This window comes from Myripristis murdjan, chromosome 18 (assembly GCF_902150065.1).
Source record: "Myripristis murdjan chromosome 18, fMyrMur1.1, whole genome shotgun sequence".
Lineage (NCBI taxonomy): Eukaryota > Metazoa > Chordata > Actinopteri > Holocentriformes > Holocentridae > Myripristis > Myripristis murdjan.
The window spans coordinates 2,034,540-2,058,046 of record NC_043997.1 but is presented as its reverse complement, the minus strand read 5'-3'; the positions used below and the strand labels follow the sequence as shown (position 1 = coordinate 2,058,046).

Genomic DNA, 23,507 nt, shown 5'->3' with positions numbered 1-23,507 from the left:
TTGCCTTTTCCTGAAATTTGTCCCACTCGGCCCGAGCAAAGTTATATCTAGGAACCCTCTCTCCCTCTTCCTTCCTCAACTCTCTCGCACATTTACTCAAAAGTGGGTAGTGGTCACCATAGATATAAAGCCTTTATTATGTCTATGGTGGTCACTGCCCAAGTTATTTGTATCCATTACATTCCACTCACCAACTATCATAAGGTCTAGGTGACTAGAGGTATTCCTAGCAATATCGTACCTGGTTGGCCTCCCATCATTTATTACTACCAACCCATGCTTGTCTAAAAAGTCTTCTACTACAACCCCATTACTGTCCCTTTGCACACTGCCCCATAAGGGGTTATGTGCATTAAAATATCCAGCCCATATTACCGGGCACCATACCTTCTCCATTACATCATCAAAATCTGACAGTGTCATACGATTGCAGGGGTTATAGAAGCTAATCACCGTAACACTCTTTTTATGATTACTGCCTTCCCTACTGTTTCCATTCTCACCCTCAGTGTTAAATTTATTATTTCCAGCCCCATTATCATTATTACTACTATTAACTCTACCCCTGTGATTTTGATTATCCCAAACCACCACAGCAATACACTCTAGGTTTCCATTTATTCCCACTCTTCTATCCTGCAGCCCATTCTTTACACAAGTTGCACAGCCCCCGTGAGTTCTATCAGCCCCCACGGACTCCCTCCCTATTATTTCTGCCCTATCCAGTCTCAAAATCTACCAAAATTTACAAAATCTAGGCATGGCCGCAGCCATGTCTCTTGAACACAAATCACTTCTGACTTCTGGCTCGTTCTCATGCCTATGAACAAACTCTTAATTCCTGTCCATTTTTCACTAAACTCCTGGCATTCCATTAAAGAACACAGAACATAACCGTAGTAATAATCTCCCCAATCATCTGCTATGTCTTCTTCCCCCTCTCTTTCCTCTCTCTGCCTCTGCACTTTCTTCCGTACTCATCTTTGGACCCGTCTGTGTACATATCTAAATAACTATAAAACGTGTTTCTTATATATTGACTAGCCAAATAACCTGTCCCACTCTCTTCACGTTCCTCTTTTAATTCTGTGATACTAAGATCTACCCGATGTCTTGAGAATAGCAAGGGGAGAACATTACAAACAGGAGTAGGGGAGTTAAAACATATATTTTCCCAGCCCATATTCTTCTGACTTAGCCTTTGCTATCCAACCAAAACCATTACTTTGAAAACTGTATTCCCAGCATTCCTGTATTACACTCTTGGCAGATTTTCATATCCACATCTCTGTAAACAACTCCAATATAGTAGCATGATTTTGTCTCCTCTCAGATCTAATGCTGCTTCTCCTAACTCAATCTGCATTGCCTTAATCGGTGTTGATCTCATTGCACCAGCACAAATCCCCAGTGCTTTATTTTGGTAAATAAGCGACCCTACACTGTTACGTATTAATGTTACGACACTGGAGCATTAAGTCTTCAGTTTACAAGTGGGCCTACATTTTACTTTAAATCATTTCCATGTAGGCCAGTTTAAATGGTTTTAGAAATGACTGTTGTTTTTCCTAGGTGTGGGCTCACTTGTTTTTATTTTCAGTACTTTTAAAACTGATTTGTTGCAGAATGTGTTTAGCTGAATTCTGAATTTAGGCCACTAGGTGTCAGCAGAGAGTCACCGAGCAGCAGCAGTAAAATACCATCACTACATGATGCACTGTACTGGTCCTACTGGTACTGCACCATTACACTACCACCAAGTCTAATACTAGTCTGCATTGTGGAAAGTGGTGTATCATAGAGTTGGATCACATTATAAAGACTCACTGGCCACTTTATCAGGTCCACCTTGCCAGCAGCAGGTTGGACCCTCTTTTGCCTTCAGAACGGCTTCAATTCTTGTGTGGCAGAGATTCAACAAGGTGCCGGAAACGTTCCTCAGAGGTTTTGGTCCATATTGACTAGAAAGCATCACGCATGTGGTGCCAGTGAACTGACTGTCATATTCAAGAAACCAGTTTGAGATGATCTGAGCTTTGTGACGTGGTGAGTTCTCCTGGTGGAAGCTGCCATCAGAAGACGGTCCACTGTGGTCAAGAAGGGATGGACGTGGTCAGCAGCAGCACTCAGGCCAGCTGTGGCGTTGAGACGAAGAAAATCTCCTCCACACCGTCACAGCAGCAGCACCTGAACTCCTGATCCAAGGCTGGAGGATCCAGGCTGCCATGTTGCTGATGCCAAATTCTGACCCGACCGTCCGAATGTCTCAGCAGAAATCGAGACCCATCACACCAGCCGGCGTTCTTCCAATGTCCTGCTGTCTAGTTTTGGTGAGTCGTGTGAATTGCAGCCTCAGGTTCCTGATCTCGGCTGACAGGAGCGGCAGCCACTGGATTCTTCAGCTGCTGCAGCCCGTCTGCTTCAAGGTTCCTCGGGTTCTGCCTTCAGAGATGTTCTCCTGCAGACCTCGGCTGGAACGAGAGGTTCTTTGAGTTCCTGTTGCCGTTCTATCAGCTCCAACCAGTCTGGCTGTTCTGCTGCGACCTCTGGCATCAACAAGGAGTTTTGAACCAGAGAACTGCTGCTCGCTGGGTGTTGTCTCTTTTCTGGAACGTTCACTGGAAACCCCGGAGATGGACAGATCAGCCACACTCAAAGTCACTTAAATCCCTTTTCTCCCTCATTCTGATGCTCGGTTTGAACTTCAGCAGATCTTATTGACCGTGTCCACAGGTCTGAATGCACCAAGCCGCTGCCATGTGATTGTCTGATTAGATATTTGTGTTAACGAGTAGCTGAACAGGTGGACCTAATAAAGTGGCCAGTGAGTGTTGTCAAAAACACTCATGTTGCAGACATATGCTGCAGATGAGAAGCCCCACCGCCCATAACCACAAAAAGCCAACCACAAGGGCAACCTGGCACAAACAAACAAATATAACTAACCACCAGATGATATCATGTCAAAGGGGCAGTTCACCCAAAATGCAGAAGATATTAGCAATTAAAGCAACGGAATGAAGCGAATGGAGCAATGAAAATACATTCGTTCACTCAATTTAACCAAAAACCTGGTAACCTGTTTCCTAGTAGCTGCTCAAGAGGAAGCCCCCGCGCATGCCATCACACACAGAGGAAGTGGGGCTGGGTTTTCATTCCGTGTGACAGATAACTTCAGAGTGCTGCTCTCATATCGTCAAGCAGCAGAATGGAGGGCGCATCTCTGCCGTGTCTGCTCTGTAAGTCCAATCTGTAAACGAGATCATGACAAAGATTATGCTGTAGATAATAAAATATAACACAGAAATATGGCTTTGTCATGCTACTAGAGCACACCTGCCTTGTTTTGTTGTTGATCTGACATATCAAGAATCCCGTCTTTATTCTGGATGTAGAGTAAAGTTCTTTTATTCTTGACTCCTCTTCATCGCCTTCACTGCTGCGTCCCACCTGAAGTCATTGCAGAATTTTTCTTGACCCACAGTTACCTTTTAAGTTTTTGCAGCAGCGGGTCACTAACATTGGCGTTATCTTAACTTATAGTCTTTAAGTTAGGACAAGATAGTTAGGATAGTCTTTAAGTTAGGTTTGTCTCTGTGTTTGTCATGTGACCCTGCAGAGTCCTGTCAGGACAGTGTCATTGTTAAGGTGAAGCTAAGAGATTTCTGTAATTGGTCTGTGAAACTGCAGAGATGGGGAGGGTGTACTCCACTGATATGTTGTCCTCGTGTTAAAAAGGTGCCATGCATCATAATCACAACCTCAGAGTCTGACAATGACATGCACTAATAACAAAAGTTGCTGCATCAATGCCATTTTGGATGGGACCAGTTTCACCTGAAAGCCACAAAGTTACCAGAAAGTGAAAGGTTTCATTTTTACTGACATGGCCATATACAGGCCGCAAGATTTGTGATTTAAGATGTATGAGAGACTCAAGTGTGTGTGCACGACACGCTTGAGTCTCTCAGGTCTCATGTCCGATTGCACGCCAAACATCAAACCAACCACAGTTTCATTTCCTGGCAGTGCTGACCATGTTGCTGTGCAGCTGCAGACCCACCAAAGGTTAGTGCACATACACTGATGATAAGTTCCCCTTACCAAAAAGAAGTAAACTTCTAGTTTACCTTTCCAAGTATACTTAAGTGGAGTTTGAGTATACTTTATCAAGTATACTTTCCTTACCAAGTATACTTGTATTTATGTACTAGTAGTGTACTTACATATGTACTAGTTAGTATACTTACAAAGTATACTTATACTAAAAGTACCCTGATTTGGCCCATTTTTGAGTATACTCGAGTAAACTTCAAGGTTACTTTACTTATGTAAGTATACTTAAATTATACTATTTCCTGTACTTGAGTTGTACTACTCTTTTACTTAAAGTAAACCATTCGTATACTCAATGTACTTGAAATATACTTTACTTATACTTGAATTAAACTGTTTTCATATTGCATAAGGATGCAAAATTTGTTCTCTGTGTTTGACCCAGGTGGAGCGGTGGGCAGCAGCGGTGCCATGCGTGGTAATTATTTCATGATCTAACCCTCCAATTCCAACCCCAAATACCGAGTGCCAAGCAGGGAGGCAATGGGCAGCATTTTTAGAGTCTTTGGTATGACCCGGCTGGGGATTGAACTCCCAACCTCCCAGTCTCAGGGCGGACACTCTACCACTAGGCCACTGAGTTGGCATAGCCTTTCTTGAATCAAATAGCTGAGTGGAGAGGTATCTGAAAAGTATACTTACCTAAGTATTAGTTCACAGAAAGTATACTTAGTTCATAAAAAGTATACTTATAATTATACTTGAGTATACTACTTTTTGGTAAGGTAGTACACTACAGGTTCACTCCCTGTGTATGTGTTATGGCAACTACCTCAAAGCAGCCAATGTGTAAAATAGCTATACAACAAGCCAGCTAATACAGTAAAATAACACTCCATGTTGCAAGCAGGTACAACATTTTTATATACTTGTACTAAATTTTAACTACTATTGGATAATATACTTAAACTTAAAGTATATCAAGTATGTTATACTTGGAGTATACTTAAACTTTGTCTGTGTACTCATCAGTATAAACTAAGTATACTTTTGTTAAGTATATTCCTGATAGTACATTCAAAGTAATCTGAAAAGTATACTTACCTAAGTATTAGTTCACAGAAAGTATACTTAGTTCATAAAAAGTATACTTATAAGTATACTTGAGTATACTCCTTTTTGGTAAGGGTCATCTCAATGCCACTCTGTTCCCAGATGCACCACACACACCTTGCCCCAATAAACTAACCAGCAGGCTAATACTGCTCATGCTAAATGCTAAATATTACAAGTAAATGCATTAACTGGTGTGTTAATCAGATGTGTTAATAAGAAGTCAGTGGTGTTGAGCTGAGCGGATGCTGTGGTTTGGATCACTGATGTGATGATTGGTTCCCGGTCAAAAGCAGACAACTGTTTTGGTTTTTGGTTTTGTTTTTGTTTTTTTTCCAAAATGCAAAGAATCATCCAGAAGTATTTTAGGTCTTTTTAAGTACTTTACCTCCTCCTCTTCCAGCGTCTTTAACTGTGAGTCCCAAAACACAGCTGTTTCATGGGCAGTCTGTTTCTCTGAGCTGTGAGGAAGACTCTGCTGGATGGACGGTGAAGAGGAACACGACCACAGAAACCACTGAAGAGTGTGGAGACACCTGGGGGGAAAGAGCAGCTTCCTCCTGCAGCATCAGATTTGTGGTCCCCTGGGACAGTGGAGTTTACTGGTGTGAGTCCACAGAGGGAACAACCAGCAGCGCCGTCAACATCACCGTCACTGGTGAGTCCACACAGGATCTGACCAACATGAGTCAATCAGTTTATCAATTAACCTACATTGAAGTTCTTTATCAGCGTGTGTGCTCTGAGAACGACTGTTGCTCTTCGAAGGGGTTTGTCTGATGGATTCCAAATGCAATCTAATGTTTTTCAGCTTGTTGCCTTCAGTCTGTGGAAACCCAATAGGTAACTCATATAGGACCCATAAACATGATCGGTATTTTTTGTTTTCAAGAAAATACTCATCTTTGAAGTTGCTGCTCACAGCAGCAACTTCCCATTTCCATTTGACCATATAGACAGTATGGGTCAACTACTCAGAGAAACAACAAATGGCACCAAATGGGCCACAGGAGGCGCTAAAATAAGGCTTAAGAGTTTGTTTCTTAATGGATGAAATCCTGTGGTTTGTCTCTGTGTTCAGATGTGATCCTGCAGAGTCCTGTCCTTCCTGTGATGGAGGGAGCTGCTGTGACTCTGAACTGTACAACCAGGACTCCCTCCAACCTCCCAGCTGATTTCTATAAAGATGGCTCCCTCATCAGGACTGAGTCTACAGGACAGATGACCATCCACCATGTTTCCAAGTCTGATGAAGGCCTCTACCACTGCACCATCTCTGGTAAAGGACAGTCTCCACCCAGCTGGCTGGCTGTGGCAGGTGAGCCAGTTTCTCTGACATGAGCAGGTGCTGCAAGAATTCTTGTCCAAAGGTTCAAGTGAGTTTCAGCGTTTTGAAACGCTTTGAGACAGAGTTTACTCCCATCTGCACTTTCACCTGACCCACTCCACTGCTCTCTCTCTGGTTTTACCTTTAGCTACAACAGCACCAACAACAACACCAGCCCCTCCTCCAGCTCCCCTGCTGTCTCCAGTCAGACTGCTCTGCCACCTAGTGGTGTTCTGTCCTTACTTCATCTCAACTCTGCTCCTGGTGTCTCTGTGGCGCCAGAGGTCTGCAGGTAAGAGACTGACTGACTGACCGTCTCTCTGTCTTGTGCTCTCTTGCTGCTGTTTACTGCCAACACGAGGTCAGAGACTAGAAAAATATCATCAACCAAACTTAGAAAAATCAGTTTTTGCTGTGGATTCAGTCGATGTAAATAAATGAATCCTGCTGTTGCCTCTGTCAGTACCGGTCCTGTATTAGTAGAGGACAGATTTTCTGACTTTTTCTTCAACTTTGACCTGCAGGACCTGAGCCACCCGTCTCCATGGCAACAGTGCAGACCAACCAGGCTGATGAGGGACTGGATGACGAGAATGATGACGTCATTGCCGATGTCACCACCGAGCATCACTTCTGAGATGAATGGATGAGGACAAAAAGGAGTAAAACAAAAGGTCACCCTGCCAGAGGAGTCCTGCAGAACCTGGCCACTGACAGTCAGTTTAGACAAAACATCGGCTGCCTTAGAGCAGTCCAAAAAAATCACGTCCTGCGTCCTCTCCTAACCACTTTTCCTTGATCTCAAAAGTCACAAGGAGAACAGCACGGTGAAAAATATGACTTCATTATGAATCCCAGTTAGTATGAAAATAATTGTTAGATAGCTGCAAGATTACAGGTGGAACATGTATGGCTTACCAATCTACCACTGTACATGTCATCATTGTCAAGTTTCAAACATGTTGAATTAAAAACATCACCTGGACAAAAACGTCTCATATCTGTTTTCTTGAAAGACAAACTTCTGTGTTCTGATTTATATTCTGATTATAAGGGTTAGAAGCCTTAAAAACCGCAGCAAAACTCAGGAAACACCAGAGAGAGAGAGACTGTCTGGGTTCAGCCAAGATGAAGGGCAGCCAGAACTTCAAACCCAAACCCATCAACAGTTTTACTAGTAACAGTCTTTATGTGTGTGTGTGTGTGTGTGTGTGTGTGTGTGTGTGTGTGGTGTAAAAAGCCATCAGATGGAAACTCAACACGTGCTCTGGCTTGGCTGTGGCTAACCAATCTCTGCATCCTGTCTTTCTCTCTGTATTCACCAGTGTGTTTTTGGTCAGTGTGTTTGTTTTTTCATGTTGGCTGCAACAAACTGGGTCATGAAACCACAACTGCAGTCTATTAACAGCCTCATCTCACACATATTTTATACAGGACCTACTTATTGCATTTGTTTTATTTTCTCTAAATGTTAATGTTGTTTGCAGTTTGTGTTCAGTCTGTTGGTTCAGCTCTCTGTGTGATGCCTCTGCCACTTCCAGCTGCTGTTTAAATGCAGTCTGTCTGCTCTGACCTCACCTTAAGAAAAACACCTGCTAATTCAAGGTGCACATGCACAGCACAAGCATCGTCATGGCGATGAGATTGGCTGAGACGACTTCAGGACATGATTGGATGTCAGCGAGCCAGTCAGGTGCAGAGGCAGTACAAATAATGCAGGACGTTGACCTTTCAATGGACAAAAGAGGCAAAGCTCTCGTCATTTGGCTCCAGTTTGTTTGAATTCAACAGGTTGCAGCTCCTCACTCTTTTGAACTGTTTCCTCAGCAGCTGTGCTCCCTTTTATTCCTCCAGTTGTAAGATTGAGGCACGATGCAGAAATTATATCAAACACCAGATGCCAACCCAGCTCGAGCTCAGTGGCGGGGAGAAACTGGTCAGCTGTTAGCAGGATGAATGAGACTCAGAGGAAAAACCATCTTCATGTTCACAAACTGAGCAGCAGCACACTGGCAGCTGCACACACACACATGCTATGGTAACCACCTAGGCATCAGTAACCCTGTACGCCGATGATGTGACTTTCTACAGTGGAAGCTTCTGTGCAAAGTGTCAGCAGATGGTTTATCTGAGCGTCTGCGTGCCGCTCTGCCAGCAGCAGCAGGGATTCTGCTCTGCACCTCCCTCACTCTGGATCTTATGTTGTTGTCACATCGTGAGACACACAAAACACTCTGACATCCGATTTGAGCGTCCAGAGTGACCGACTGAGACGCTTCTTTAGAAATCAGACTGGAGTCACACTTCACCTACAAAAGTGGCTTTTCATGTGGCTTTTCACTGTGCAGACTTTCTACAAGCCAACCTGGATCTGCCAGAAACAGATTTGGGCTGTCAGTCTGAACGAGGCCTCAGAAAGTCAGTGTGACGCCCAGACAGCCGAGGGAGAGCTTTAATGACAGCAGCAAGACCAAATGTCAGGCATCACTTCTCTTACCTGGAAACACACTGATGTGACAGGATGTGTGTGTGTGTGTGTGTTTGTGTGTGTGTGTGTGTGTGTGTGTGTGTGTGTGTGTGGATGGGTGGGTGGGGTGTTATACACGTTATCTAGCTGGTACAAGGGCATGCTCTGTTTTTTCATGTGGTTGCGGCCAACATGGGGGAGGAGAAGGTTTGTGATTTCCGTATTGAGAAGTTGAACATTAAATGATCACCTAAATTAATAGCCTTAAGTTATGATGATACTAAATTATATGATAAAGTTACCTAATTTTCCACATGCCAACTTCAAGGTGTGTTTGCCTTTGGATGCATTTTGCACTGACGCAGAACGTCCTGTTGTCCTCCACCAAGCTGTGCTCGGCTGTCATTTACACTCTGCTACAAACTCTGTGCTGCAGTTTCATCATTTCAGTCCTATGTTGTTGTTGTTGTTTTCTTCACAGCACAAATAAACTAAATAATATCAAACTGAACTGAATAAACTCTTGTTTTAGTTTGTCTTTCTCAGTTGCTGCTGGGCAGAAAACCACAAACAGCCCAAAAACATGTTGTCACACACACAGAGGAAGGGGGCGGGTTTTACTTGGTGTGACTGATGAAACTCAAAGTGTTGATCTCATATCAGCGAACTGTGGAATGGAGAGCCCATCTCTACTACGGCTGCTCTGTGAGTACAAACTGGCTGTTTACTTACCTTAGTCTTTGTTTACTTACCTTAGTCTTTGTTTACTTACCTTAGTCTTTGTTTACTGACCTTAGTCTTTGTTACTTACCTTAGTCTTTATTTACTTACCTTAGACTTTGTTTACTTACCTTAATCTTTGTTTACTTACCTTAGTCTTTGTTCACTTGCCTTAGTCTTTGTTTACTTACATTAGTCTTTGTTTACTTACCTTAGTCTTTGTTTACTTACCTCAGTCTTTGTTTACTTACCTTAGTCTTTGTTCACTTACCTTAGGGTTAGGGTTAGAGTTAGACAGATGTTCACATCAGCTGATTGGTGGAAGATGCACAAATGCCTTCATGTGTTTCTCCTGCATCTGTGCTGGATTAAATCTCCAGTCAAGTCTTTATGAAACACAGTGAAGCCAAATGAGTGGCCTGCAGACTTTAGCAGGTTTGACAGGAAGTCCACAGCCCAGTTTGCATGTTGTTGGAGTGCAGCTGTCTTGTGTGATGGTGTGAAAAGCTCAAACCAAGCCAAGTCTCTTGTGTCCTCAGTGCTGACCGTGTCTCTGTGCTGCAGGCCCAACAAAGGTCAGTGCACTTCTCTGGCTGCAGGCCCAAAGTGTTAGGAGAGTCTCTGACTTCCAGCTTTACAAGAGTCAGCCCAGTCAGCCCTCTGTCCTGTGTCCCTCCTCTCCACCCCCACCCAGCCTCCCTGACTCTCAGGCCCAGCACAGCTCAGCTGTTTGTTCGTGAGTCTCTTGATCTGAGCTGTGAGGAAGACTCTGCTGGATGGACGGTGAAGAGGAACACAACCAAAAAAAACATGACAGAGTGTGGAGACACCTGGGGAGATCCAGCAGCTTCCTCCTGCACAATCTTTTACACACTCCCATCAGACAGTGGAGTTTACTGGTGTGAGTCCAGAGAGGGAGCAACCAGCAACACCGTCAACATCACCGTCACTGGTAATTAATTAAATAATTATTCGGTATCAACATCTATCTGGATTAAATCATGAATATTTTTCTCAGTGGATGAAGTCCTGTGGTTTGTCTCTGTGTTCAGGTGGTGATGTGATCCTGCAGAGTCCTGTCCTTCCTGTGATGGAGGGAGCTGCTGTGACTCTGAACTGTACAACCAGGACTCCCTCCAACCTCCCAGCTGATTTCTATAAAGATGGCTCCTTCATCAGGACTGAGTCTACAGGACAGATGACCATCCACCATGTTTCCAAGTCTGATGAAGGCCTCTACCACTGCAACATCTCTGGTTATGGACAGTCTCCATCCAGCTGGCTGGCTGTGGCAGGTGAGCCAGTTTCCCTGACATGAGCAGGTGCTGCAAGAATTCTTGTCCAAACATTAAAGTGAGTTTTAGCGTTTTAAAACGCTTTGAGACAGAGTTTACTCCCATCTGCTCTTTCACCTGACCCGCTCCACTGCTCTCTCTCTAGTTTCACCAACAACTACAACACCAACAACACCAGCCCCTCCTCCAGCTCCCCTGCTGTCTCCAGTCAGACTGCTCTGCCACCTAGTGGTGTTCTGTCCTTACTGCATCTCAACTCTGCTCCTGGTGTCTCTGTGGCGCCAGAGGTCTGCAGGTAAGAGACTGACTGACTGACCGTCTCTCTGTCTTGTGCTCTCTTGCAGCTGTTTACTGCCAACACGAGGTCAGAGACTAGAAAAATATCATCAGCCAAACTTAGAAAAATCAGTTTTTGCTGTGGATTCAGTCGATGTAAATAAATGAATCCTGCTGTTGCCTCTGTCAGTATCGGTCCTGTATTAGTAGAGCACAGATTTTCTGAATTTTTCTTCAACTTTGACCTGCAGGACCTGAGCCACCTGTCTCCATGGCAACAGTGCAGGGACTGGATGACGAGTATGATGATGTCATTGCTGATGTCACCACCGAGCATGACTTCTGAGATGAATGGATGAGGACAAAAAGCAGTAAAACAAAAGGTCACCCTGCCAGAGGAGTCCTGCAGTAACTGGACACTGACAGTCAGTTTAGACAAAACATCGGCTGCCTTAGAGCAGTCCAAAAAAATCACATCCTGCGTCCTCTCCTAACCACTTTTCCTTGATCTCAAACGTCACGAGGAGAACAGCACGGTGAACAATATGACTTCATCATGAATCCCAGTTAGTATGAAAATAATTGTTAGATTGCTGCAAGATTACAGGTGGAACATGTATGGCTTACCAATCTACCACTGTATATGTCATCATTGTCAAGTTTCAAACATGCTGAATTAAAAACATCACCTGGACAAAAACGCGTCATATCTGTTTTCTTGAAAGACAAACTTCTGTGTTTGATTTATGTTCTGATTATCAGGGTCAGAAGCCTTAAGAACCGACACAAAACTCAGGAAACACCAGAGAGAGAGAGACAGTCTGGGTTCAGCCAAGATGAAGGGCAGCCAGAACCCAAATCAACAGTTTTACTAGTAACAGTCTTTGTGTGTGTGTGTGTGTGTGTGTGTGGTGTAAAAAGCCATCAGATGGAAACTCAACACATGCTCTGGCTTGGCTGTGGCTAACCAATCTCTACATCCTGTCTTTCTCTCTGTATTCACCAGTGTGTTTTTGGTCAGTGTGTTTATTTTTTCATGTTGGCTGCAACAAACTGGGTCATAAAACCACAACTGCAGTCTATTAACATCCTCATCTCACACATATTTTATACAGGACCTACTTACTGCATTTGTTTTATTTTCTCTAAATGTTAATGTTGTTTGCAGTTTGTGTTCAGTCTGTTGGTTCAGCTCTCTGTGTGATGCCTCTGCCACTTCCAGCTGCTGGTTAAATGCAGTCTGTCTGCTCTGAACTCACCTTAAGAAAAACACCTGCTAATTCAAGGTGCACATGCACAGCACAAGCATCGCCATGGCAATGAGATTGGCTCAGACGACTTCAGGACATGATTGGATCTCAGTGAGCCAGTCAGGTGCAGAGGCAGTACAAATAATGCAGGAAGTTGACCTTTCAATGGACAAAAGAGGCAAAGCTCTCGTCATTTGGTTCCAGTTTGTTTGAATTCAACAGGTTGCAGCTCCTCACTCTTTTGAACTGTTTTCTCAGCAGCTGTGATCCCTTTTATTCCTCCAGTTGTCAGATTGAGGCACGATGCAGAAATTATATCAAACACCAGATGCCAACCCAGCTCGAGCTCAGTGGGGGGTAGAAACTGGTCAGCTGTTAGCAGGATGAACGACTCAGAGGAAAAACCATCTTCATGTTCACAAACTGAGCAGCAGCACACCGGCAGCTGCACACACACACACACACACACACACAACCCTGTGTTGTGCCAAAGTCTGTACACCTCAAAGTGTGTGATGCCTGCGGGTTTGTTTTGGCACCACATGGTGGGGCAAAAACAGCGGTGATGAGACAAAGCGTGGGATTTGCAGAGAACAGATCTCTGGTCTGGGAGTGTGTGAGTGACAGGAAGGTTCAGCCTGCAGGCCAATCAGATCTCAGATCAGATCCTGGAGACAGACTGTCCACACCGTTACTCACAAGTGATCAGATAGGATTTGTGTGTCCAGACATCACCAGCCTGTCTGCATGGGTTGCTATGGTAACCACCTAGGCATCAGTAACCCCGTACGCCGATGATGTGGCTTTCTACCGTGGAAGCAGGAGAAACATCCAGAAGCTTCTGTGCAAAGTGGCGGCAGAAGGTTTATCTGAGCGTCTGCTTGCCGCTCTGCCAGCAGCAGCAGGGATTCTGCTCTGCACCTCCCTCACTCTGGATCTGATGTCGTCGCCATGTCGCGTTGCGAGACACACAAAAGATTCTGACATCCGACTTGAGCGTCCAGAGCGACTGACTGAGACGCTTCTGTAGAAATCAGACTTGAATCACACTTCACCTACAAAAGTAGCTTTTCATGTGGCTTTTCACTGTGCAAACTTTCTACAAACCAACCTGGATCTGCCAGAAACAGATTTGGGCTGTCAGTCTGAACGAGGCCTCAGAAAGTCAGTGTGACGCCCAGACAGCCGAGGGAGAGCTTTAATGACAGCAGCAAGACCAAATGTCAGGCATCACTTCTCTTACCTGGAAACACACTGATGAGACAGGATGTGTGTGTGGTTGGGTGGGTGGGTGGTGGTGCAGGTGTTGGGGGGGGGGGTATACACGTTAGCTGGCTGGTACAGGAGCATGCTCTGTTTTTTCATGTGGTTGTGGCCAACATGGGGGAAGGGAAGGTTTGTGATTTCCTTTTTGAGAACTTGAACATTAAATCATCCTAAAATAATAGCTTAACTTATGATGATGATGATACTGAATTATATGTTAAAGTTACCTCATTTTCCACATGCCAACTTCATGGTGTGTTTGCCATTTGATGCATTTTGCACTGACGCAGAACGTCCTGTTGTCCTCCACCAAGCTGTGCTCGGCTGTCATTCACACTCTGCTACAAACTCTGTGCTGCAGTTTCATCATTTCAGTCCTATGTTGTTGTTTTTGTTTTCTTCACAGCACAAATAAACTAAATAATATCAAACTGAACCGAATAAACTCTTGTTTTAGTTTGTCTTTCTCAGTTGCTGCTGGACAGAAAACCACAAACACCCAAAACATGTTGTCACACTCACAGAGGAAGGGGGCGGGTTTTACTTGGTGTGACTGATGAAACTCAAAGTGCTGATCTCATATCAGCGAGCTGTGGAATGGAGAGCCCAACTCTACTACGGCTGCTCTGTGAGTACACACTGGCTGTTTACTTACCTTAGTCTTTGTTTACTGACCTTAGTCTTTATTTACTTACCTTAATCTTTGTTCACTTACCTTAGTCTTTGTTTACTTACCTTAGTCTTTGTTTACTTACCTTAGTGTTAGGGTTAGGGTTAGACAGATGTTCACATCTGTATCAGCTGATTGGTGGAAGATGCACAGATGCCTTCATGTGTTTCTCCTGCATCTGTGCTGGATTAAATCTCCAGTCAAGTCTTTATGAAACACAGTGAAGCCAAATGAGTGGCCTGCAGACTTTAGCAGGTTTGACAGGAAGTCCACAGCCCAGTTTGCATGTTGTTGGAGTGCAGCTGTCTTGTGTGATGGTGTGAAAAGCTCAAACCAAGCCGAGTCTCTTGTGTCCTCAGTGCTGACCGTGTCTCTGTGCTGCAGGCCCAACAAAGGTCAGTGCACTTCTCTGGCTGCAGGCCCAAAGTGTTAGGAGAGTCTCTGACTTCCAGCTTTACAAGAGTCAGCCCAGTCAGCCCTCTGTCCTTTGTGCCTCCTCTCCACCCCCACCCAGCCTCCCTGACTCTCAGGCCCAGCACAGCTCAGCTATTTGTTCATGAGTCTCTTCATCTGAGCTGTGAGGAAGACTCTGCTGGATGGACGGTGAAGAGGAACACGACCACAGAAACCATGACAGAGTGTGGACGCACCTGGGGAACACTAACAGCTTCCTCCTGCAGAATCAGATACACATTCCCATCAGACACTGGAGTTTACTGGTGTGAGTCCAGAGAGGGAGCAACCAGCAACACCGCCAACATCACCGTCACTGGTCACTAATTAAATAATTATTCAGTATCAACATCTATCTGCATTAAATCATGAATATTTTTCTCAGTGGATGAAATCCTGTGGTTTTTCTTTGTGTTCAGGTGGTGATGTGATCCTGCAGAGTCCTGTCCTTCCTGTGATGGAGGGAGCTGCTGTGACTCTGAACTGTACAACCAGGACTCCCTCCAACCTCCCAGCTGATTTCTATAAAGATGGCTCCTTCATCAGGACTGAGTCTACAGGACAGATGACCATCCACCATGTTTCCAAGTCTGATGAAGGCCTCTACCACTGCAACATCTCTGCTTATGGACAGTCTCCACCCAGCCGGCTGGCTGTGGCAGGTGAGCCAGTTTCTCTGACATGAGCAGGTGCTGCAAGAATTCTTGTCCAAATGTTCAAGTGAGTTTTAGCGTTTTAAAACGCTTTGAGACAGAGTTTACTCCCATCTGCACTTTCACCTGACCCGCTCCACTGCTCTCTCTCTAGTTTTACCTTCAGCTACAACACCACCACCAACACCAGCCGCTCCTCCAGCTCCCCTGCTGTCTCCAGTCAGACTGCTCTGCCACCTAGTGGTGTTCTGTCCTTACTGCATCTCAACTCTGCTCCTGGTGTCTCTGTGGCGCCAGAGGTCTGCAGGTAAGAGACGAGACAAACAACCAACCAACTTTATAAAAATAAACTGGGTCCAACATTATCACTGTCAGTCAGAAAAATGTTTGGTGATTTCAATTTGTTCTGACAAATTATCTAAATAACACTGTGACCTCGACCAACTGACCAAATAGATCAATCAATCAATTTTTTATTTCACTCAGGAAAGGCTAAGTGACAGAACACTCCCTTTTTCAATGACGCCCTCGTTATTAAATTACATATAAAGTATAAAAATATGAGGGCCTTCTGATTTTATGTTAGGATCACTAAAAAGCCAGACCCCAGGATGCAGACTCAGAACAAGCTTTGGTGATAATTTATTGAAGAGTCAAACCAGAGATAGAGTTCAGCTTAGAAATCTTGTGGAAAACAGTGTAGATGAGGAAGCCAAGGAGCTGACAGGTTTTCCAGGAAGGACGGCCGGAGTTTGGGCAGGTGGGCGAAGGTCAGGAGCTCAGGAGGAAGGAAAAACAGAGGGAGCAAAACACATGGCCTTGACATTTTATATGTTAAGATGTGATCAGTCGAGGACCTGAAACCACAGATTTGGCCACTTTGCCGGCTTCTGTGATTTTCACGTTTCCTTTTCATCCTGGACAGTAGTGGAGTCCTGAATGACTTTGTTGGGTCAATATGAAATAGGACTGTGTGATAAAGACATGATTGTTCTGGGTTTCTGCTGCAGTCAGGCAGTGTACAAACATAAAATGAAGACTTGGTGACTTTTGAATGGCAGAGATGCACCTGTTACACAGATGATGGGAAAACTGCCCATCAAATTTCACAAATTAACTTTGTTTTTCAGGCTTCACATCAAGCAATTTCTGCTGCATGTAGCATTTCCACAGTTTCTGAGTAAATCCATGGGTTCTTCCTTTTTTTAACTCTTAACACTAAATTTCTTAAAGGGTGCTGAAATTGTGTTTGCAAAAGCAACAAAATAATTTTGCGAGTCTAAAAGAGAAGCTAAAAATTTCTTTGGGCAATGATACATGGCGGATGTTTTTGTAATTGTACAATGCTAAGATCTGCCGGTCAGGATGGTGTCTTAAAGCGTAGCTCTCTCATGATTTTGTGTATCGAGACTCTAAACTGGACCTGAAGCACTGGACAGCCAGTCAAGGTTTAAGTCACCCAGGACAATAATGATAATAGTCATGTTGCTGCCTCTATCAGTACAAATAAATTAAATTAATTTTCTTTCACCTCAGCTCTGGCCAAAGGAAACGTCCGGCCCGTCTCCATGGCAACGGCCCCACCGAATCAGGCTGATGATGATTATGATGATGTCATTGCCGATGTCACCACCGAGCACCGCTTCTGAGATGAATGGACAAGATACAGAGAGAGACACGACCCTGATGATGACCTCATCCTTGTGTCTCCATCTTTAAAAAATGAATAAAACACGACCCCAAGACATAAAAAAAAATATATAAATTTATCCGTTCACAGGTAGGGATCAGATTCTGAACCACAGCAACACCTGTAACTCCCTGGTGCCGGTGGAACAAGAGAAAGTTTGCAGAGGAACGATCCTTGAATACCACAGGACTCAATTAAAGGCTTTATTGGGAGTAATGCTAAAGTTTTTGCCTCAAATCTGCGAATAGCCACGACTCTCCACATCACAAATAACAGAAAATGACTTTGCTCATTTAGACTCCACTCCACTGTATTTTGGATAGTCCTGTGTGAGGATGGACTTAGTGAGATATTAATGTACAGAGAAATGTTTTTGTTTTTGGAAATATTGTACTGTATGTATTGCTTGATTGATTGGATTGATTGGAAGGACACAGCTTCTAGAGCATCTTGCAAAATGCCTTGCACCTTGCACTGTGCCGTCAATAAAAAAAAAAAAAAAAAAAAAAACACCAGGTGAAGATTTTGACTTCCTGTTTTTCTCTGCCAAGTAAATAAATTCATTACCAGTTGACAGTTCTTCTCTGAAGCCACAGAGTGCACGCCCTCACGCTGCCTGTGACGGATAAGACCCGTGCCGCCTCGACTTTACCACATCCTGCCACCTCAACAACAGAAGAGTGAAGTGGGTGCAGTAAAAATCATGAACACAAACTGTCATTTTGAAATTTCATGTTCTTACTTTCATCATATACGTGTGTGTGTGTGTGTGTGTGTGTGTGTTCAAGATAAGATAAGATAAGATTAGATATTCCTTTATTAGTCCCACGATGGGGAAATTTCACGCATTACAGCAGCAAAGTGGATAGCAAGATATGAAGCATAATTTACACTATAAACAGTATAAACAGATAATAAAAAGCAAAAAGAAATATAAACATTATAAAAAGGAATATAGAAAAAGAAAATAGAAATATGAACAATTTAAAGGTTAAGGTGCTGGGAGAATGTGCATTCTAGTGCAGTCAGTGCAGTCCTGGAGAGTGTGTGGTCTACTGGGAGCCCTGCTTGTTATAGAGTCTGACGGCTGCAGGAGGGAAGGACCTGCGATAGCGTTCCTTCACACACTTTGGGTGAAGCAGTCTGTCGCTGAAGGAGCTCTCCAGTGTTGTTAAAGTTGTAGTTCAGCTGTGTTTCTGATGTTGCACAGAGTGCGTTGGGTTGGTTTTGTTCCACCAACGTTGGAAAAAAAATATCACTGAGAGTCACAAGCATTTTTCTTCTAGATTCACAACAGGGTTTGTCAGAATGAATCTAAAACATAATGAAAGACTGAGGACAGACGCTTTGCTTTGCACGATAATTTAGAAAAATAATACAAAATTTGGAGGATTTGAACCAGGAAATGCAGGATCTCAAGATAGTGACTCTAAAGAATTATGATCAAAGGACTTACCCATTTACCCCATTTTCATTTTGTGTACAATAACTTTCATGGCACACCACAGCACAATTTGAGGCACTAATACAATAAATCAGTGAAAAAATTCAGACTCCAATACAAAGTCTGAAAGAGCACATACAGCTGAGGAGATCTAAGAGGCGTTACAGCACAACTCATATTGAAGTTGGAAAAAAAACAAAAAAAACAAATGTCAACCACTCACCTATTTTCATGTAGGTGACATATATACAGAGAGGCGTGTCTTTACTGTGAAAAACCACAGAGTTCAACAGAAAGACAGAACAGCAGCAGATCTCCACTCACTCTGATCTCCTGCTGCCTCAGACAGAGAGTCTGTCTGAGAGTCTGAGGAACCTGAAGAAGGACGACAGTGGAACATATGAATGAGGAACCCTGGAGGAGAACCCTCTCTGAAACTGTTCTCCTCAGCATCGTCCACCTGGAGGCTGGAGGTCCAGGTGAGTTGAACTGAAGAGCTGAAACAGGCGTTGGAAGAAGTTTAACATGCTGATTGTTTTGGGGGAGCAGGAGTCCAAGATTGTGTGACATCATGGAGTGTTTAAGAAAAAAAATGCAGAATAGCGTGAGTCCTGATCGTGGGGTCCTGGGTTTGGTTTGGTGCTAACCCTAACCTCCATCTCTCTCTCCCCTGCCTTCCTGCCTTTCTGTAGAGACAGACAGGAAGGCGGGCAAATGAAGCCGAAATGCCAAAAAATTATCTTTAAAAAAACAAAAACAAAACAAAACAGAACAGAGCGTCAATGGTTTTTAAAAAAATAATGAAATTACAGTTTTTTTTCGATCGCTTACACACTGAGAACATCTGCTTTAAACCAATGTGACAAAACCTGAACTCACTGGAACTAAACCTTAAACACAGCGTGGCCACACCTGAGACACAGGAGCTGCTCTGAACTGTGTTTGCTGCTCATACAGAAGAAAATGAATCATGTGGTAACATTTGGAAAACACTTTTGTTCAAAATATAAAACACATCAGGTAATTAGAAAACCTGAGACACACACATGAAAGCACTTACTTAGAAACCTGAACACCAACCAGTCAGGGCCTAAGCTCTACAAACAGGCCCCAGGTCAGCCATGTGGAGGACTTTGCGTGGAGGTGGTGTGCGTAAGAGGCACAGGAAGACACTGTATGTGATGTGGATGAGATTTTGTGACCGTCCATAGTTTGAATTTGTCAGTAAATCCATCGGCCTAATGACAGGTGCTTTGCCCAGAATAACACATTTTGTTTGCAAAAGGCTCTCACCATGCCAAAACAAAATATTTCCCATGTTCCAATATTTCCCTCAAACAACTCAACTTCTGCCCAGATGAGTAGATTCCTTCAGTCAGCTCTACTGTACTGTAACACAGCTGACAGCAGAATACAAAATACAGCTGTCAGTGTGAACAAGGTTCTCCTGTGTGCTACACATTCAAATGTGAACTTACAGTAAAGAACTGCATCCAAACTCAAAGACTTTGAGGTGACATTTTACTGTATTGATGGAAAAACTGAAATACTGTAATTCACATACAGTATTACACAGAAAAACTCAAAGGAGTTGAAAAAAATACAGAATACAATTTATAGGCCCCTTTTTTGTAGGTGCATACTGATTGATTGGTGAATGGTGATTGGTGGAAAGGGCAGTGATGCAGGTGCAAAAGAGCGTGAAAAATGTGTGAATCCAATGAAAAGGCATGAACACATTTTCAAAAGAAAACTTCTGCTGTGGTTTGGAGGTAGAGATGATGATAAAGTGGATCCCAGTTTCATGATACTGGAGAAAGTGATTGAAAAAAAACTTTACTGTAAAGTACAGTATACTCTATACTCTATTTTTATTTTTTGGTTATTTTGGAAACAGTTGTTACTGTGAAAAAGGTGCTTGATTTCTATTTTGAGCTTTGCTGAATTCTTTTTGAAGAAATGTTCTCATGTGTGTAAGCAATCATAAAAAAAAAGTGTAATAACCTCCAAACAGATGTAGAGCAGCTCTGGTCCACGTGATGTGATGTCGAGGAGTTCTCGTCAGTTGCAGTTTTTGACATGGGCGAAGTGGGCAGCATTTTTTTGTGTCATCAGCGCCACGAAGCGGTTTTCTATTATCAATGCAGCTGCAGGCGGCCCTGCTTGCTGAAACGATGCCGTGCACAGCAGGGCCGGCTGTGGGAGGGGGGCCCTTAACGCTCGGAAGGGCACCGTGTGTGTGTGTGTGTGTGTGTGTGTGTGTGGAAGGGCATTGTGTATGCGGAAGGGCGCTGTGTGTGAACCACCTCTGGCTGTCGTCCATCTCAGAAGAACTCGGGTCCAGAAGTAAAGTTATCACCTTCGTTATCATGGCGTTTCGTCTGGTTCTAGCTGCTTTGATCGTTCACGGAGTTTCCGGTGAGCTGTTTAGTTTGGGTTAGTTTGAGGCTGTTGAACGGAGTGAGTGTGTGAGCAGGTGAACAATATGGCGTAAAACGCTCCTGTAATGAACGGCTGCAAAGCGCTGCTGCTTGACTTGTAGAAAAACGTTTGATTATTTTACCTGTTAAAACTCTGTGTCTTTAGCCTAATTAGAATATTTTAGAATATGCGTAAAATATTACGCATATTTTAGCGTAATTTTCCACATCTAAATAATCCTAATCTGCCATATATTGGGCTTGTAATACATTACCTGCTGTACATTAATGCCTCATCTCGTTTTTACCTAAGCATACAACCTTATCCTCCTCCTTAGTGCCTTTTCTCTGCCCGTTGCTCAACATAACTTAACTTAGCCTAGCTGCTGGCGATGGCTTCCTCCTCTCCCTCCCTCTCCCCTTCCCTCTCCTGCTCGCCGTGTGGTATGTTTAGTTATACCTCTGCCTCCTTTAGCGACCATGCTCCTGGTAAATGTAAGAACTAATTTACATAATTGGCAATTTGCATGTGATTGTAATGGATGCTGTAGGAGAGGAATAATGTCATGGAAGAGACAAAAAGTGAGTAAAAAACATCTTAAATGTTTTAGAACTACAGATTATTTACGTTTACATTTACGTCCCGCTCTGTAAGGAAGGGCGGGACCAACGGCGGCTTTGCGCATGTGCGATTCATCTGCTGCCTGGACGTGGAGTGGTGGGTCTCCTCTCTCTCCTCTCCTGTGAGGCTGTGACCGCCTGGGAGGACTTTGGGGTGGGGGAGGGGCTCGCGGCAGCACCCGCTGCTCGCTGACAACAGGAAGTTGCAACAGGAACGATACGTGCTTTCATGTCAGTCTCCAAAATACCAGAGAAGTCTCCAGTAACACCAGGAAAAGCTTTTGACAAAAAAAAAAAAAAAAAAGTTGCCATGGGGAGTTTGAAAGCCACCAGATTTAGCGAAAAAGTCGCCAAGCTGGCAACAATGGATAGCGAACCAGAGGTAGCTAGCCAGGCCCCCCCCCCCCACACACACACACACACACACACACTTACAAATGACTTGTGCTTATTTGTGAACGGGGCTGATGTTCAAACTGATGAGCCGACGGCTTCTGAGCGTTTGGGGATCCATTTGAAGTTTGAACTGACAGAAACTGGAATATTTATGAAGATCTGTGTTGTTAACTTTTCTGTTCTGGGTTTTTCCTTTAGCCCTGAACCTGAACCTGAGAGCTCGACCTGGAGACGATGTCACCCTGATCTGTCAGGCTCCTGATGTCGACATCGCAGCAGCAGAGTGGAGCAGAACTGACCTGGAGGAACTACAATATGTCTTCCTTTATCGAGACGGACACATTGACTCAGACTACCAGCATCAGTCTTTTAAGAACCGGGTGGAGCTGAAAGACAAAGAGATGAAGAACGGCAACCTGTCTGTGATTCTGAAGAACGTGAAGGAGGAGGACAGTGGAACATACGAGTGTCGCTTTAAAGCTGCTGGTGAAGGACGCAGGAAGAGAGCCTTTATTAAAACCAAGCCCATCAGCACCATCCAGCTGGAGGTTGCAGATCCAGATCCAGGTGAGCTCAGTGGCTGCAGGTTGAATCTGAACAGTCTGACTGGGTTTTATTTCATGTTGGAGGCCGATCCTGAACAGACCCTGTGTGTCGATTAAACCTCTAAAAAATCATTTAATTTATCATCCAGATTGTTTGAGTCTGGAGACGAGGAGACGGAGGGTTTTCTTCCAGTCAGTCACCGTTTACCTGATGAATCTGTTTTCTGCTTTTCAGGTCTGACAGAGGAACAGGATGAAGATCCAGCTGTGGAAGCTGCTGGGAGCCAGCCTGATAGAGTGAAAAGTGTTGCAGTGATTGTTCTTGTTTTGGTTGTTTTGGCTGTATGATAACAACATGTAGCTTCCCAGCTGGCATTTTAACATTCATTCAACACTGAATCAACATCATAACTCATGGGTGAATCAATGTTGAATTTGGTTTTCATTTTGCAAAGCGAATCAACGTTGATATTGTGATGTTTCAACGTGAGTGAACTAATGTTGAAGGCCCAACAGTGAATTAATATAGAAAATTCCCAGCGGAAATTTTGAGAGTGCCTCAGGGGCCGTTGCCGGGGGGTGCGCATCCGAATCACTAAAATGTAAGAAGCAGAAACTCTGACTGTGCTTGCCACCGCGTGGTAACCCACCAGCCCTGTGCTGTTAGAGGGTTATGAAGTGTTGTCGCTTTTGGCCAGGTGGGGAGTTGAACCCTGGTCTCTTGCATGGCAGGCAGAGAGCCTATCCGCTGGACTAATGCTGCTTGTGTGAGTGGAGCCAGAAATGAGGCTCTATAAAGTGTGTGAGCACACAGCATGAGTGACAGTGCTGCTTGGCAGAAAAAC

General features: G+C 44.0%; 3 protein-coding genes across 4 annotated transcripts; all 3 read left to right on the top strand.

Annotated features, from left to right (window-relative positions):
• The first annotated feature begins 9,637 nt into the window (after positions 1–9,637).
• LOC115376729 (sialoadhesin-like) lies at positions 9,638–11,823 on the top strand. The gene is made up of 6 exons (XM_030076504.1): positions 9,638–9,668; positions 10,223–10,258; positions 10,378–10,635; positions 10,736–10,978; positions 11,124–11,273; positions 11,506–11,823. Exons 1-6 carry the CDS (start codon positions 9,638–9,640, stop codon positions 11,598–11,600), a joined length of 813 nt encoding a protein of 270 aa, XP_029932364.1. The 3' UTR covers positions 11,601–11,823.
• A 2,061-nt stretch (positions 11,824–13,884) lies between these two features.
• On the top strand, positions 13,885–17,270 carry LOC115376969 (sialoadhesin-like). The gene is made up of 5 exons (XM_030076821.1): positions 13,885–13,899; positions 14,825–15,212; positions 15,313–15,555; positions 15,701–15,853; positions 17,083–17,270. Exons 1-5 carry the CDS (start codon positions 13,885–13,887, stop codon positions 17,193–17,195), a joined length of 912 nt encoding a protein of 303 aa, XP_029932681.1. The 3' UTR covers positions 17,196–17,270.
• A 1,752-nt stretch (positions 17,271–19,022) lies between these two features.
• On the top strand, positions 19,023–23,070 carry LOC115376725 (programmed cell death 1 ligand 1-like). 2 transcript variants are annotated; one of them, XM_030076497.1, is made up of 3 exons: positions 19,023–19,159; positions 22,316–22,684; positions 22,898–23,070. In XM_030076497.1, the coding sequence occupies exons 1-3, from the start codon at positions 19,081–19,083 to the stop codon at positions 23,008–23,010; spliced, it is 561 nt and encodes a 186-aa protein (XP_029932357.1). In that variant the 5' UTR covers positions 19,023–19,080; the 3' UTR covers positions 23,011–23,070. The 2 variants fall into 2 exon arrangements, with proteins under 2 accessions (XP_029932357.1, XP_029932358.1); XM_030076498.1 differs by having other exon boundaries at positions 22,316–22,693; positions 22,907–23,070.
• Positions 23,071–23,507: the final 437 nt, after the last annotated feature.